General features: G+C 42.4%; 1 protein-coding gene across 2 annotated transcripts; it reads left to right on the forward strand.

The window, feature by feature from the left end:
• The first annotated feature begins 33 nt into the window (after positions 1-33).
• PFN4 (profilin family member 4) lies at positions 34-7,180 on the forward strand. Of its 2 annotated transcripts, XM_045809314.2 has the most exons (4): positions 34-912; positions 1,295-1,432; positions 2,447-2,552; positions 5,014-7,180. In XM_045809314.2, the coding sequence occupies exons 1-4, from the start codon at positions 796-798 to the stop codon at positions 5,040-5,042; spliced, it is 390 nt and encodes a 129-aa protein (XP_045665270.1). In that variant the 5' UTR covers positions 34-795; the 3' UTR covers positions 5,043-7,180. The 2 variants fall into 2 exon arrangements, with proteins under 2 accessions (XP_045665270.1, XP_087719953.1); XM_087863827.1 differs by lacking the exon at positions 5,014-7,180 and having other exon boundaries at positions 2,447-2,983.
• The last annotated feature ends 5,135 nt before the right edge of the window (positions 7,181-12,315 follow it).

Genomic DNA, 12,315 nt, shown 5'->3' on the forward strand with positions numbered 1-12,315 from the left:
CCTTGCCGCCCCGCCTTCCCCGCCGTTGACGGGAGGTTACCCTGGTGCCCGGCCCTTGGTTCAGCGCCGCCGCTGTCCTTCCGCGAGTGTCCCGTGCCTTCTGCTCCAGCCTGGGCCATCGCCCTCCCCAAACCCTCTGTGCGTCTTCCCAGCCAACACGACTGGACGTTAACCCCCCGCCCCCCCGCCTCCAGTCCCTCTTCAGGGAACCCTCCTCCCCGTGGGCTAAACCACTGCGCCGGGAGTTGCCGGAAAGGGCGCCTGCCTTCAGTATCCCTTAGAAGGACGGGTGTTTGTGGAGGTTGTCTTTATGAGGTCGGCCCAAGAAGCTTGGGGGTCTTGTGCGGGAAAGGCCGCTTTAAATGCGTTAAATGTGTATTTAGTGCTCTGTATCAGTACCCATAGTTCGCGCTGATGTTGGTTGGGGTAAGGAGCAGCTGATCTTATTTAGCCTCAGTAGCTCGGCATCCCGCAGGTGTTTGGGTTTTGGTTTATAATCTCAGGTGAGTCTGATGCGAACCATTGGTATAACTAGAAAATTGTGAGCAGTGATTTTCCAGACTCAATAACCTGCTGTGTGAACTGTGATTTTCTATGATTCTATTTTCTTCTTTGAGTATTGGTGGATATTAGATGACAGACCACCATTTTCACCCTTCATTTTCACTACTTCCAAAGTGCACGCGCTGAAAACCGTCCAAAGTGTCTTAGGAAGATTTGTATTCGCGGGCGTTTTCGAAGCTAGCCAGAGTGAATCGTTTCACCTGTAGTTCCCCTTTTCAGAGCTGAGGGAGCATGAGCCATCTGCAGAACTTACTGTTAGATACCCTCCTGGGAACAAAGCATGTGGACAGTGCAGCCCTCATCAAACTCCAAGAACGAAGCTTGTGTGTAGCATCACCAGGATTTAGTGTAAGGAAAAGCAAGTTTGGTCATAAGCATTTTAACAAACTTTTTCTGTAAAGAGCCATAGTAAACATTTTAGATTTCTGGGCTATATGGCCTGGGTCACAACTATGCAACTACTATGCAGTTTTAGTGGGAAAACGGGCATAGACAATACATAAAAGAATAGATGTGACTATGTTCCAACAAATCTTTATTTATGAACACTGAAATTTGAATTTCATGCAATTTTTACATATCACAAAATATTAGTCTATTGTTTTTTTTTTCCAATGACTTAAAAATGTAAAAACCATTCTTAGCTTGCAGGCTTACAAAAATGGACAGTGGGCCAAATTTGGCCAGCCTGCCATAGTTTGCCCACTCCTACTCTATTTAACTTCTGCAGATAATGCCTGGTGATGTCCGAACACTTGTGAATGGATTCGCCAAGAACCCTTTGCAAACCAGAAGAGAAGGATTGTATTTCAAGGAAAAGGACTACAAATGTATCCGGGCAGATGACTATTCTCTTTATGCTAAGAATGTGAGTGTTCACGATTTGAAGACAGCTAGGTAAAAAAACCTTAAGAATTTTATTCCAATTTGCTGTGTCCCTCCTGATCCCATTTATAAAACAATCTAAGCCTATTACTACAGGGGCAATGTCTGAGACAGCAGTCTAATGCTAGGAAGACATATGTAAAAGAAAGCACGAACACAGAGCCTAGTTGAAAAACATTGATTCCAGAATCAACTGAAATTTGCTTGCAGTATCTCTTTTCACTACTCCATACTCTACAGCCTCCTCCTTTTAAAAAAGAAAAAAAAAAAAGGTAATATTCATATGCTTTAAACCTCTCTTGGCTCTCTGTTGTCTATAAAGAAATAAGAAGATGAAATTCACGTTTACTGGATGCGCTGTCTTAAGGGTTAAGCACACTTCATCTGCATTATAAAGTAAATAGCCTCATTTTACTGGAACGAGGAAACTGAGAGTTCGCAAAGTTAAATAACTCTTCCTTTGTCATGCAGCAGATAATGGAGGTGCTGGGATTGAAGCCCAAAGCTGTCCAATTCCAAAATTTAATACCTTCTCTTCTTTTTTTTAAGATTTTATTTATTTATTTGAGAGAGAGAGAGACAGAGATAGACAAAGATAGCGAGAGAGAGCACGAGCAGGGAGAAGGAGGACTCCCACTGGACTCCCACTGAGCAGGGAGCCTGACACAGGGCTCAATCCCAGGAACTGAGCTGAAGGCAGATACTTCACGGACTGAGCCACCCAGGAGCCACCCAAGTGCCCCTAGTATATCAGTTGTTCTCACTGGGATAGGGGTATGTTACAATCAGTTGGGGAACTTTTTCAAAATACACATGCTGTTACTACAAGTCTGAAATTTTTTGAGCAAAGACAACTAAATTAGTGAAAAAGAGTGAAGAGTCCAAAACTTAGATGAGTGTATTGAAGTTAAAAAATGGCACAAAATGTGGCTGGAGTGTAACTGCTAGTCCTGGGACTAGAACCAAAAGAAGGGCATTCTGTTTTACTCTTACCCAGGAAAACACTGGTGTGATTGTTGTGAAGACCCATATGTATCTTCTGGTGGCAACTTACACTGAAGGCATGTATCCTAGTGTTTGTGTGGAAGCCACAGAGAAGCTGGGTAAGTTTGTCTCCCCATGCCTGTCTTCATTCCCTATGGTAGTCAGATCTTCTGACTGCCAGTAACTGAGAGCCAATGCAAACCACCTAGGGCAGAAGAGAGGAATTTATTGGAAGGATACTGGGGTTACTTACAGAGTGAAACTGAGCCAAAGTGAAAATAGACTCCAGGGACAGGAATACTGCTAGAACGCTTCTCTAGTCTCTGTTTCTAAGAGAGTCAGCTTTGTTCTGTTGCATTGCAAAGCCTCCTTTCCTGGCTGGTATCATGGCCAAGCCTCACATCCTGCCTCTCAATTTCTTTTAAGACCCTGATTTGACAAGTCTTGGGTCATATGGTTTACCCCTTTATTGGGAGCCTAGGGGTGAGGAAGGCAGCAGGAGAAAAATAAAAAACCAACCCAGAAATGTAGCTGTTGGGGGTCACTCTATGAAAAGGAACCTTTACAGGAAAAGAAATTACTGAGCCAGGCAGCTACCTTGTTGGGATCGACTGCGTTCCCCTTCCATGTCTTTATGTTTTCGAATGAAGACCTAATGTAGGACTAACTGGAAAATTATATCTATGAAAGTTGAGTTTAATGAATGATAAGTTATGTTTGTGTTTAGATTTTTTAATGTAAACTTAAATTCCTAAAAAAAAAAAATGCTGGAGTTGCTTGAACACTCCTTTGAGATAGTAGAATCCTCTACTTCTGCTAGTGAGGAAAGAAGGCATTCTTTCATTCTTTCAACGAATATTCAGTGATGATTTACCATGTGTGCTATACTGTGCCAAAAGCAAGAAAATCAAAGCTGTAAACAGATACAGTCTTTACTTCCATATCTCTATACATGCTGTCCTATCTGTAGTGTCCCTTTCTGTCCCTGCCCTTTCACATCCAGTTGTCAAATTCTTTTTTTTTTTTAAGATTTTATTTATTTATTTATTCGACAGAGATAGAGACAGCCAGCGAGAGAGGGAACATAAGCAGGGGAGTGGGAGAGGAAGAAGCGGGCTCATAGCAGAGGAGCCTGATGTGGGGCTCGATCCCATAACGCCAGGATCACGCCCTGAGCCGAAGGCAGACGCCCAACCGCTGTGCCACCCAGGTGCCCCCAGTTGTCAAATTCTTAACAACTGAGTCACCCAGGGGCCCCTATCCAGTTGTCAAATTCTTAATCATCACTGAAGACTCAAGTCAGATCTTGAGTTTCTCTCCACTATGCTACGTATTTTATGCATACCTTTATTATTAGAGTTCATTTTTATTATTAGATCCACTAAAGTTCTTTGTTTACCTGGACTGTGAGCCCCTAGAAGATAAGAATTGTGTCTTAATTTCCTATCTCCAGTACCTAAGACAGTGTCTACTGTTGAGTAGGCAAATAATACATGTTTGATGAACACATAAATGAGTGACCTCTGCCTAGCAGAATCACGGAAGTCTCCAGAGAAATGAATCTTAAAAAACTGAGAAATTAAGTACCATCACAGAAAACAATACACACATACACACACAAATATATGTATGCACAGACCTTCCCAGTTGTTACAGTTTCCTGGCATGGAATGTCATAAACCATGCTACATAGCTGGCAATGAGGTATTCTAAGAGTAAACAGGACGGAGGCTGGACAGGACACAACCTTGGAAGCATCTAATAGAAGGAGTGAACTCCAACCCGGGAGAAACAGGCAATTGCAATATCAAGGACATTTTCTGAGCAGATGTCAAAATTTGAGGGAGGTTCCGTTTCAGTAGACTAGGGCTGGGGCAGGAAGACAAAACGGAGACCTGTAGAGTGGGGCTAATTACCTCATTAAAGGTATACAGAAAATGAGGCTAGGCAAATGGGCAATTAGGCTGACAAGAGGCCAGATTCTATCTGATCAGCTCAGGCCCAGGGCTAATTCCGCAGGTGTCCTCTGGAGACAGGGAAGTTGCCTGACCCCTGTAAAGCAGACTCTGTGGCTGGCAGTAAAAGTTGAGATTCTTGTTTAGGACCACAAAAGACTCCGAAGAATGTGTACTGGTTAGAAGGAGATCGCTAAGATCATGCTACTAAAGTCGCACTGCTCAAGGAAGGACTAGGCTAATCTTGGAAGTGGTTGGATTCTCACAAGGGATGGTCGAGGCTGAAACCTACTCAGGGGCCAGTTACTGGTCTTATTACTTTTGTTTCCTTCACTTGTTTTTCTTGTAATTCTCTTTCTCTCTGTCAAAAAATTCTACATGATAATTACAGAAAATTTGGGACATAAAGAATCATGACCATTTAAACATGTTTTATTATGAAAGATTCTAGGAGATATATATATCTTTGAAAGCAGGGACTGGGTCTTAACTATCCAGTCATCCATGTATCTCCAGTATCAGTACATGGTAGCCACTCCCAGTGTCTGTGGAATAAATATAATGAAGCACGTTGTGGTGATAATTTGTTGCTCACAAATAATAACCCTGTTCTGTTTCCTTTCAGGAGAATATCTAAGAAAAAAAGGAAATTAAGTCATCAAAGGACTATGGACTATTTTGTGTTTGAAAACACTAGGAAGAAGATATTTAAAAGAAGAATGAGTTAAGGGAGCAATTTTTCTTATTTCAAGAGATCCTCTTCTTTAATTGGAATTCTTTGATAAGCTTTACTTCGTTTTTTTGTTTGTTTTTTTAAGTGTTGGTCATTGACATGAGTGTGAGAAACCTGATAGCTGCCCAGGGCTTATCCGTTGAGAGACTCATCCATGAGTGTCTTGCACTCCCACACATCTTGCTGGGTATGCCAAGAATGCAAGGCTCTAACAACTCTTCATCCAGGCCATTTCTCAGGTTGATTTTGCAGAAAGCAACCTTAAACAACGAAGTAATGCCTCCCTGCAGAATGAAGAGCAAACTTTCTTACTGCTTGCTATAAAAGAGGCAAGTTCCCAGAACTCAGAGCTATAATGCAGCTCAGTACATGTGTGACATCCATCTGGTCCACATCACCCCTGTAGGACTTGGGGAGAAGGGCGGCACAAAGGCCACACTTCAGGCCACTAGTCAAGGTATTTAATGGATATTTCACACTCCCCACCATCTGCAGGCATCTGATTTTGTTGCACATTGGGAAGGCCTTTCAAAAGTCAAAAGAATTTTTAAAAAATCAACTCGAAAAGATTTTTGATTCTATCTCTTTGACTTCCTCCTAGTCTATATAACTTAGTATGGTTAATGAATGGAGCCTTCTCCAGAAAGGGTTCATCTCATCTTGGTCACCTCCTGGGCGATGATCAGGACAATAAGGGTGGGAAACTATTGAACCTATTTTGAAAATTCAGGATTCCACCCTGATCATTTCTGGGCATGATGCATCTTTCTTTCCCCTAATGGCAACTCCAGGCCAACCTGATTGGTATACTTTCAGCTGTCCCTGAGGAGGGAACACCTTACACCACTGACATCAAGTCTTAGACCTCTTGCCGTTCTTGACATTATCAAGCAGCAAGATAAAATTTCTTGAATTCCAAAACCATGCTGAGGCTTTCCATGTAGATCTGCCTATATATTTTGGTGTCAGTCCTCATGCGAATGGTTTCTCCTTGTAAATCAGCACACTGACATCTAGGCTTTATAACTTAGTCATGTGGATTATATACTCACTCTCCACATGCTGTCAAGCTGGGGTTTTGAGCCCGCAAGGCAGAAGGTCTGACTCTACAGGGATCTCTAAAGTGATAAAGGCCATCACAAAGCCTCTTGCTGGCTCACCACCTGGTCAGCCAGCCCTTCCTGGACACATACCCACTGCACTGCTGGGAGCCTCATGCGCCTATTTTGTAAACCTCCTCAAGGCAAATGCCTCACTCTCTGGAGCCCTCCTATGCAAATCTGTCCAGTTGCTTCCTGTAATTCTCATCGCAAAGTTCCAGCTATGTCCAGCTATTCAGAGAGACCCACAAAAGTGACCCTTTTGTAGCAGCCACATAGTACCTGCAGAGGTGCCCAGGGACCAGATGATCTTCTGAAACATCAGGGCTCTCCAAACGAGGGAGATTTGTGTCCTGGTAATCCACAAAGACTTTCGAAGGGGCACACAGGCGCAAATGGATTTAAGTGATTAATTTTTTCCCAGATCCTCAATTTCCATATGTACTTGCTCAAAGCTCCTGTGACTGAGGAATCATGTCAGCTCTAGCTTTCCACCTCCCCACCCCCAGGATACAAAAGAAAGGTGTACTCTCATCCAGCCCTAGTCTTACTGTGATGCTTGGCTTCGAGCGCAAAACCTGCAGTGTGTGAGGGAAAGAAAAATTCTAAATATTTTTTAATGTTTTAAAATCCATCCTCTGTTGTCAAAAATTACATCATATGTGAAGGAGAGATCCATGAGAATAAAGTTAAAAAGAGCATCAGTGAGAAATAGTGAAAACCTTTATATCATTTGTCTTGGAGAGGAAGGTTCTGTGTCTTATCTGTCTATATTTCTTAAAATTCAGAAGCAAGATGATTGTCATAGGACATGTATTAATAACATGATTACTTGAGGGGCACCTGGGTGGCTCAGTCGGTTAAGCATCTGCCTTCAGCTCAGGTCATGATCTCAGGGTCCTGGGATCAAGCCCCACATCAGGCTTCCTACTCAGTGGGGAGTCTGCTTCTCCCTCTCCCCGTGCTCATGCTGTCTCTCTCAGATAAATAAAATCTTTTAAAAATTAAAAAAAAATATGATTAATTGAATTGAAGAATGAGAAACCTTTGATAGAAAGTAATTTTATTTGCCTGATTATTTAACAATGAGGACTGGCTTTGCCAATAAGAATGTCGCAGATGTTTTTCATAATTAAATCTGCAGCTCCAAGATGTTAATGAAAATGTATTTGAAGCATATGATAAGGTAGAAGGACTTGATTTTTTTTTAAATTGTCTTAGCAAAAGTGTATTGAAATTAACATTTTTACTTTCTGAATCCTTTGTGAATATATCAATTTAAACAAGGTATCTGTAAGTGAAAAAATAGCAGATATAATTGATAATCATTTGATAAATCTTCACAAACCTTTGTTAATATGATCTCAGAAGCTAAGACCCTGAGCGATACTTATGGCTGGATAACAAATCCTTAACAGGTTGAGTGGTTTCCAAGTCTTTGCTTTCAACAAAATTAAAGAAAGACCTAATTAAGTTGCCAACTAATAGATCACTGAAAATAATTTTTGATGATAGATCATTATATAGTTTTTAATCATATAACTCAGAGGTATTCAGAGAATTGGCTGACATTCCTATAATGAAATTTCTCTTTCCCCATCTAATTTATGCAAATTAGGTTCCTCAGAGCTTGTCTATAAAAATGAAAAATAGGAAGAGAATTAATGTTGATCGCAGTCTCATTCTAGCAATGAGGAATATTCATCCACAGACATAATTACTTGGAAAAATGCTACCCCACCAATGGTCATTAAGAGCTATCTTTCCATAAAATTTTACTTTTCATGTTCGGTAATTATTAATATTTCAAATAATACCTGAAATAATATAAAAATTCAAAATAATGTTTTGATCAATTTTGGACTAAGAATAGTGTAATGATAATAAAATCCAGAAGAAATTTAACACTTAGAGCCCTGTGGTCATAGGAAATAACTTTTTAAATTAGAGTCAGTTTTTGGACACATCTTTGTTCCAGATAAGAATGATGAATAAAGCATAAAATACAGCAGTATATCCTAGGAGAAAAGTAGAATAAAAATATGAGTACTAGAAGAAAAATGACATTTTAAAACTTCCAACTGTTAAAGAACTGTTTTGAGCACTTTTAGTGGATGATTATAAATATCAAATTGATCTGAAATCTGGATTCTACTTGATACATTTTAAAGCCTGATTTAAGAGTTTTAAAATGTTAGTATTTATGGTCAGAAATCATATCTTTGCACTATTTAAATTTGAGATTAAATATTTTAGATATCAACTTAATTTTTTTATTTTTATTTATTTTTATTTTTTATTATATTTTATTATTTTTTAAATATTTTTTATTTATTTTTTGAGAGAGAGAGAGAGCACAGAGGGAGAGTGAGAAGGAGAAGCAGGCTCCCCACTGAGCAGAGAGCCTGATCCAGGGCTCAATCCCAAGACCTGGGGATCATGACCTGAGCTGAAGGCAGACGCCTAACTGACTGAACCATCCAGGCGCCCCTAGAAATCAACTTTAAAATGTGAGAGGGGACAGACATAGTTTTTGAAGAAGTTTCATCTATTTGAGAATAAAGTGTAAAGATCACTGCCCAGAGCAAGAAGTGCCTTGGACGTTGAGTGCCTTGGACCCACATGGATGGGTGGGTGCCCAGGAAAATGGCAGGGCCAGGTAGCCAAAGAAGCAGCCTCCAGAAGACAGGGGCAGAGGACCCCACCAGGCTGACTCCAAGCCTTCTCTCTCCCAGAGCTCTCCTAAGTCCCTGCTCCTGAGATTTGTCCCACCAACCTCAGGAGGGGGGAGTGCCCATGGAGAGAGGGGAGAAATAGCCCAGAGAGAGTCCTATAGGCAGCAAAGCTACCATGAACAACCCAGACACAAGCTGCCCCAGTTCCTCCGGGGAAAAGTGCCAGCCCTCACTCCGCTCAGGAACCACGAGTCATCACTGAGCTGCTGGGCTGTCAAAGCATGGGTTTGGTCACCAGAACAGCTGTTGCCTCAAGGTGACACAGAGGCACTGTGCAAAAGCCGCTGAAGGGGCTGGGACCCCGATGGACATCTGGAAGAGATTATTCTAGGCCCCCAGCCCCATTTAATGTAGAGCAGCAGCGGCAACAGCTACACCTCAGATCAGTGCCTCCACCCCATTCCTAATGCAGAAGATCTTGTTTGTTCTGCTAAAATATAAACCTTTGGGGAGACTCTTTAGAGGCCAGAGATGTGGGGGACTGTGAAATACTGCCACTGCAGAAATTACCTCCCAATGCCAAAATTTGGATCTTGACAGAGAATTGGAGCAGGATATGCTTTTAAGAAAAGCAACCTGCGGGTGCCTGGGTGGCTCAGTCAGTTAAGGGTCTGCCTTTGGCTCAGGTCATGATCCCGGGGTCCTGGGATCAAGCCCGCGTCAGGCTCCCTGCTTAGTGTGGAGTCTGCTTGTCCCTCTACCCCTCCCTGCCATTTGTGTTCTCTCTCTCTCTCTCTAATAAATAAATAAAATCTTAAAAACAAAAAACCAAAACCTCTAGAAAAGCAACCTGTTTTGTGGGGTGGCCATCTGCCTCCAGCAACAAAGAGGACTGACATTGCACCCTGGGCCCCTCTCATCAGACCCACTTATCTGTGTGCCCCTCTCTCTGCAGAGACAAGGCCAGTATTCCCAGCCCCCAGAAGCCAGTAGCATTTTGGGACTCTAGACATCTAGACAATGGGCAGAGCTAGAGCCCACCTGCCAGGGGCACTGGGAGATCAGGGACCCAGCCATGGTTTTGCTGCCTGGCAGGAGCCAGGCTCAGTATGTCACTGACCCTGAAGGGCTCCTCATGCCCATGCCCATCATGGCAGGACTGACCCTGCCCTAGGCTGCAACCATCCTGGAGGCCTGGCTCACTGCTTTCCAGATGCTACACTGCACAGGGGAGGAAGACCCCTGGAGACCCCTTCCTGCCAGCCGTGCCCTGTCACCAAAGCTAACTGACAACCATTCAGTTGAGCAGACTGTTCAGAGCCATCTCCCTGGTCACCACGAGCCCCAAGGAGAAGACTGAGATGGCCTAGAAGGGTGCCACGGCGGGTTTGATTATAAGGAGGACTTCTCTGAGGCGGTGCTGAAGGCCTTGCAGGGTATAGATGTGCAGGTTTCTGCAGGGAAACATTTGAAGGAAAAGCCAAACTGATCTTACTCCCCAGCTCAACCCTTTGTCTCTTGTCCTACTTCCTCCTCTTCCATAATCTTTTCCTCCTCTTTTCTCTCTTGTATTAGTTACCTGTTATTGCATAACAAACTGCCCCAAAAACTTAGAGCAAACACTTATTATTTCCCGATTTCTATGGGTCAGGAACCTGGGAGCAATTTAGCTGAGTCCTCCAGCTAGGGTCTTAGGGTCTCAGAAGGCTGCAGTCATCTTGAGGCTAGACTGGGGGATGCTCTGCTTCCAGGCTCACTCATGTGGCTTTTGGCAGGCCTCAGGTATTTGTTGAGTCTTAGCCAGAGACATCACTTCCTTGACATATAAGTTTCTCCACAGGGCAGCCCAAAACATGGCAGTCATTTGGTCTAGGGAAAGTCAGGCAGTTCTGCTATCTCACCAGGGATTATTCATGTGGCCATACAGTAAGCTGACAGAGCACCTGGGCCTACTTGGTCCCAGGACCTCGACTGACACAGTTTGTCACTATTCCATGAAGTCTCATCCTCTAGTAGATAGCTCAACCTTCTTCACATGACGGCAAAAAAGTTCTCAGTAGCAAAAGAGGGCAAGTTCAACATGTAAACACTGCATTGTTCCCTTGGAGAAAGCAAGTCATGCAGTCAAACCCAAAGTCAGTGCAAAAGGGAACTAAATACAGTACGTAGGGGTGCGGTTACAGGGAGATATGGTTCGTTGAGACCATTAGTATAGCAATCTATATCATTTTTTCCTTAATTTTAAATATTTCATTTCACATAGCTCCACATATAAAGTGCTTAAAAGTTCATTTCCTTTTTTTTGTTTCCTACTTCCCATGACAGCATCCTCTCCCAGGTAACCTAAAATAACATATATAAAAATAACTCTATACAGAATATAGAATAAAAAGATTCTATATCTTTTCCCATGTTCATATGACCGTATATATGTAAATAGCCAAGTATATGCATAGAGGGCTGATTTGTCCTTGTTTTAACAAAATGTTATTCTCATTAAATAAATGTGTCACAGAAATCCATCTATGTCAACTGCTGTAACTCTAAGGCACTTTTCAAATGGATGCATGGTATTTGTCATTTATCCAGCCGTTCCCCTAGTAATTTTTTTTCTAGATTTTTGTAACTATGATCAATGCTGCAAGAAACATTTCTGTTCATACATCCTTACATATTGGCCTTTCTTTCTTTCTTTCTTTCTTTCTTTCTTTCTTTCTTTCTTTTTTTTTTTTTTAGATTTTATTCATTTATTTGACAGAGACAGCCAGCGAGAGAGGGAACAGAAGCAGGGGGAGTGGGAGAGGAAGAAGCAGTCTCCTAGCAGAGGAGCCTGACGTGGGGCTCGATCCCAGAATGCTGGGATCACGCCCTGAGCCGAAGGCAGACGCTCAATGACTGTGCCACCCAGGCGCCCCCATATTGGCATTTCTTATTTCTATAGAACAAACACTTCAGAAATAAGTACTATATTGTCACTGTTATCATTCTTACAGTACTTTCTGACATCTGGTAATGTACTTACTACTATTTTTCATATATTTCTTGGCCATTTGATATAGATGGCAAGAGGAGGGACAGTGGCAGACAGGCATTTTTTAAAACAGAAGGCTTTATAAAAATATATTATTTTGGGGTGCACGAGTGGCTCAGTTGGTTAAGTATCTGCCTTCGGCTCAGGTCATGATCTTAGGGTCCTGGGATCGAGTCCTAAGCCCCTGTCGGGCTCCCTGCTTATCCAGCAAGTGTGCTTCTCCCTCATTCCACCCCTCCCACCCACCCCCCAGCGCTTGTGAGCTCACTCACTCTCTCTCAAACAAATAAAATCTTAAAAAAAACAGTAAAAAATAAAAATATATAATTTGGATAACCTTCTTGCAAGAGGTGTACTCAGCAGAGGGATGCAAATAAAGAGATAAAGG

Source organism: Ursus americanus, chromosome 7, assembly GCF_024610735.1.
Source record: "Ursus americanus isolate L20-20 chromosome 7, mUrsAme1.1.p, whole genome shotgun sequence".
Taxonomy (NCBI): Eukaryota; Metazoa; Chordata; class Mammalia; order Carnivora; family Ursidae; genus Ursus; species Ursus americanus.

What these genes read in the sequence shown, in the direction of transcription:
- PFN4 (XM_087863827.1), top strand. Translation starts at nt 796, where the DNA reads ATGAGCCATCTGCAGAACTTACTGTTAGATACCCTCCTGGGAACAAAG. An exon ending in TAGCATCACCAGGATTTAGT is followed by an intron (nt 913 to 1,294) that starts GTAAGGAAAAGC and finishes TAACTTCTGCAG; the next exon opens with ATAATGCCTGGTGATGTCCG. An exon ending in ATTCTCTTTATGCTAAGAAT is followed by an intron (nt 1,433 to 2,446) that starts GTGAGTGTTCAC and finishes ACTCTTACCCAG; the next exon opens with GAAAACACTGGTGTGATTGT.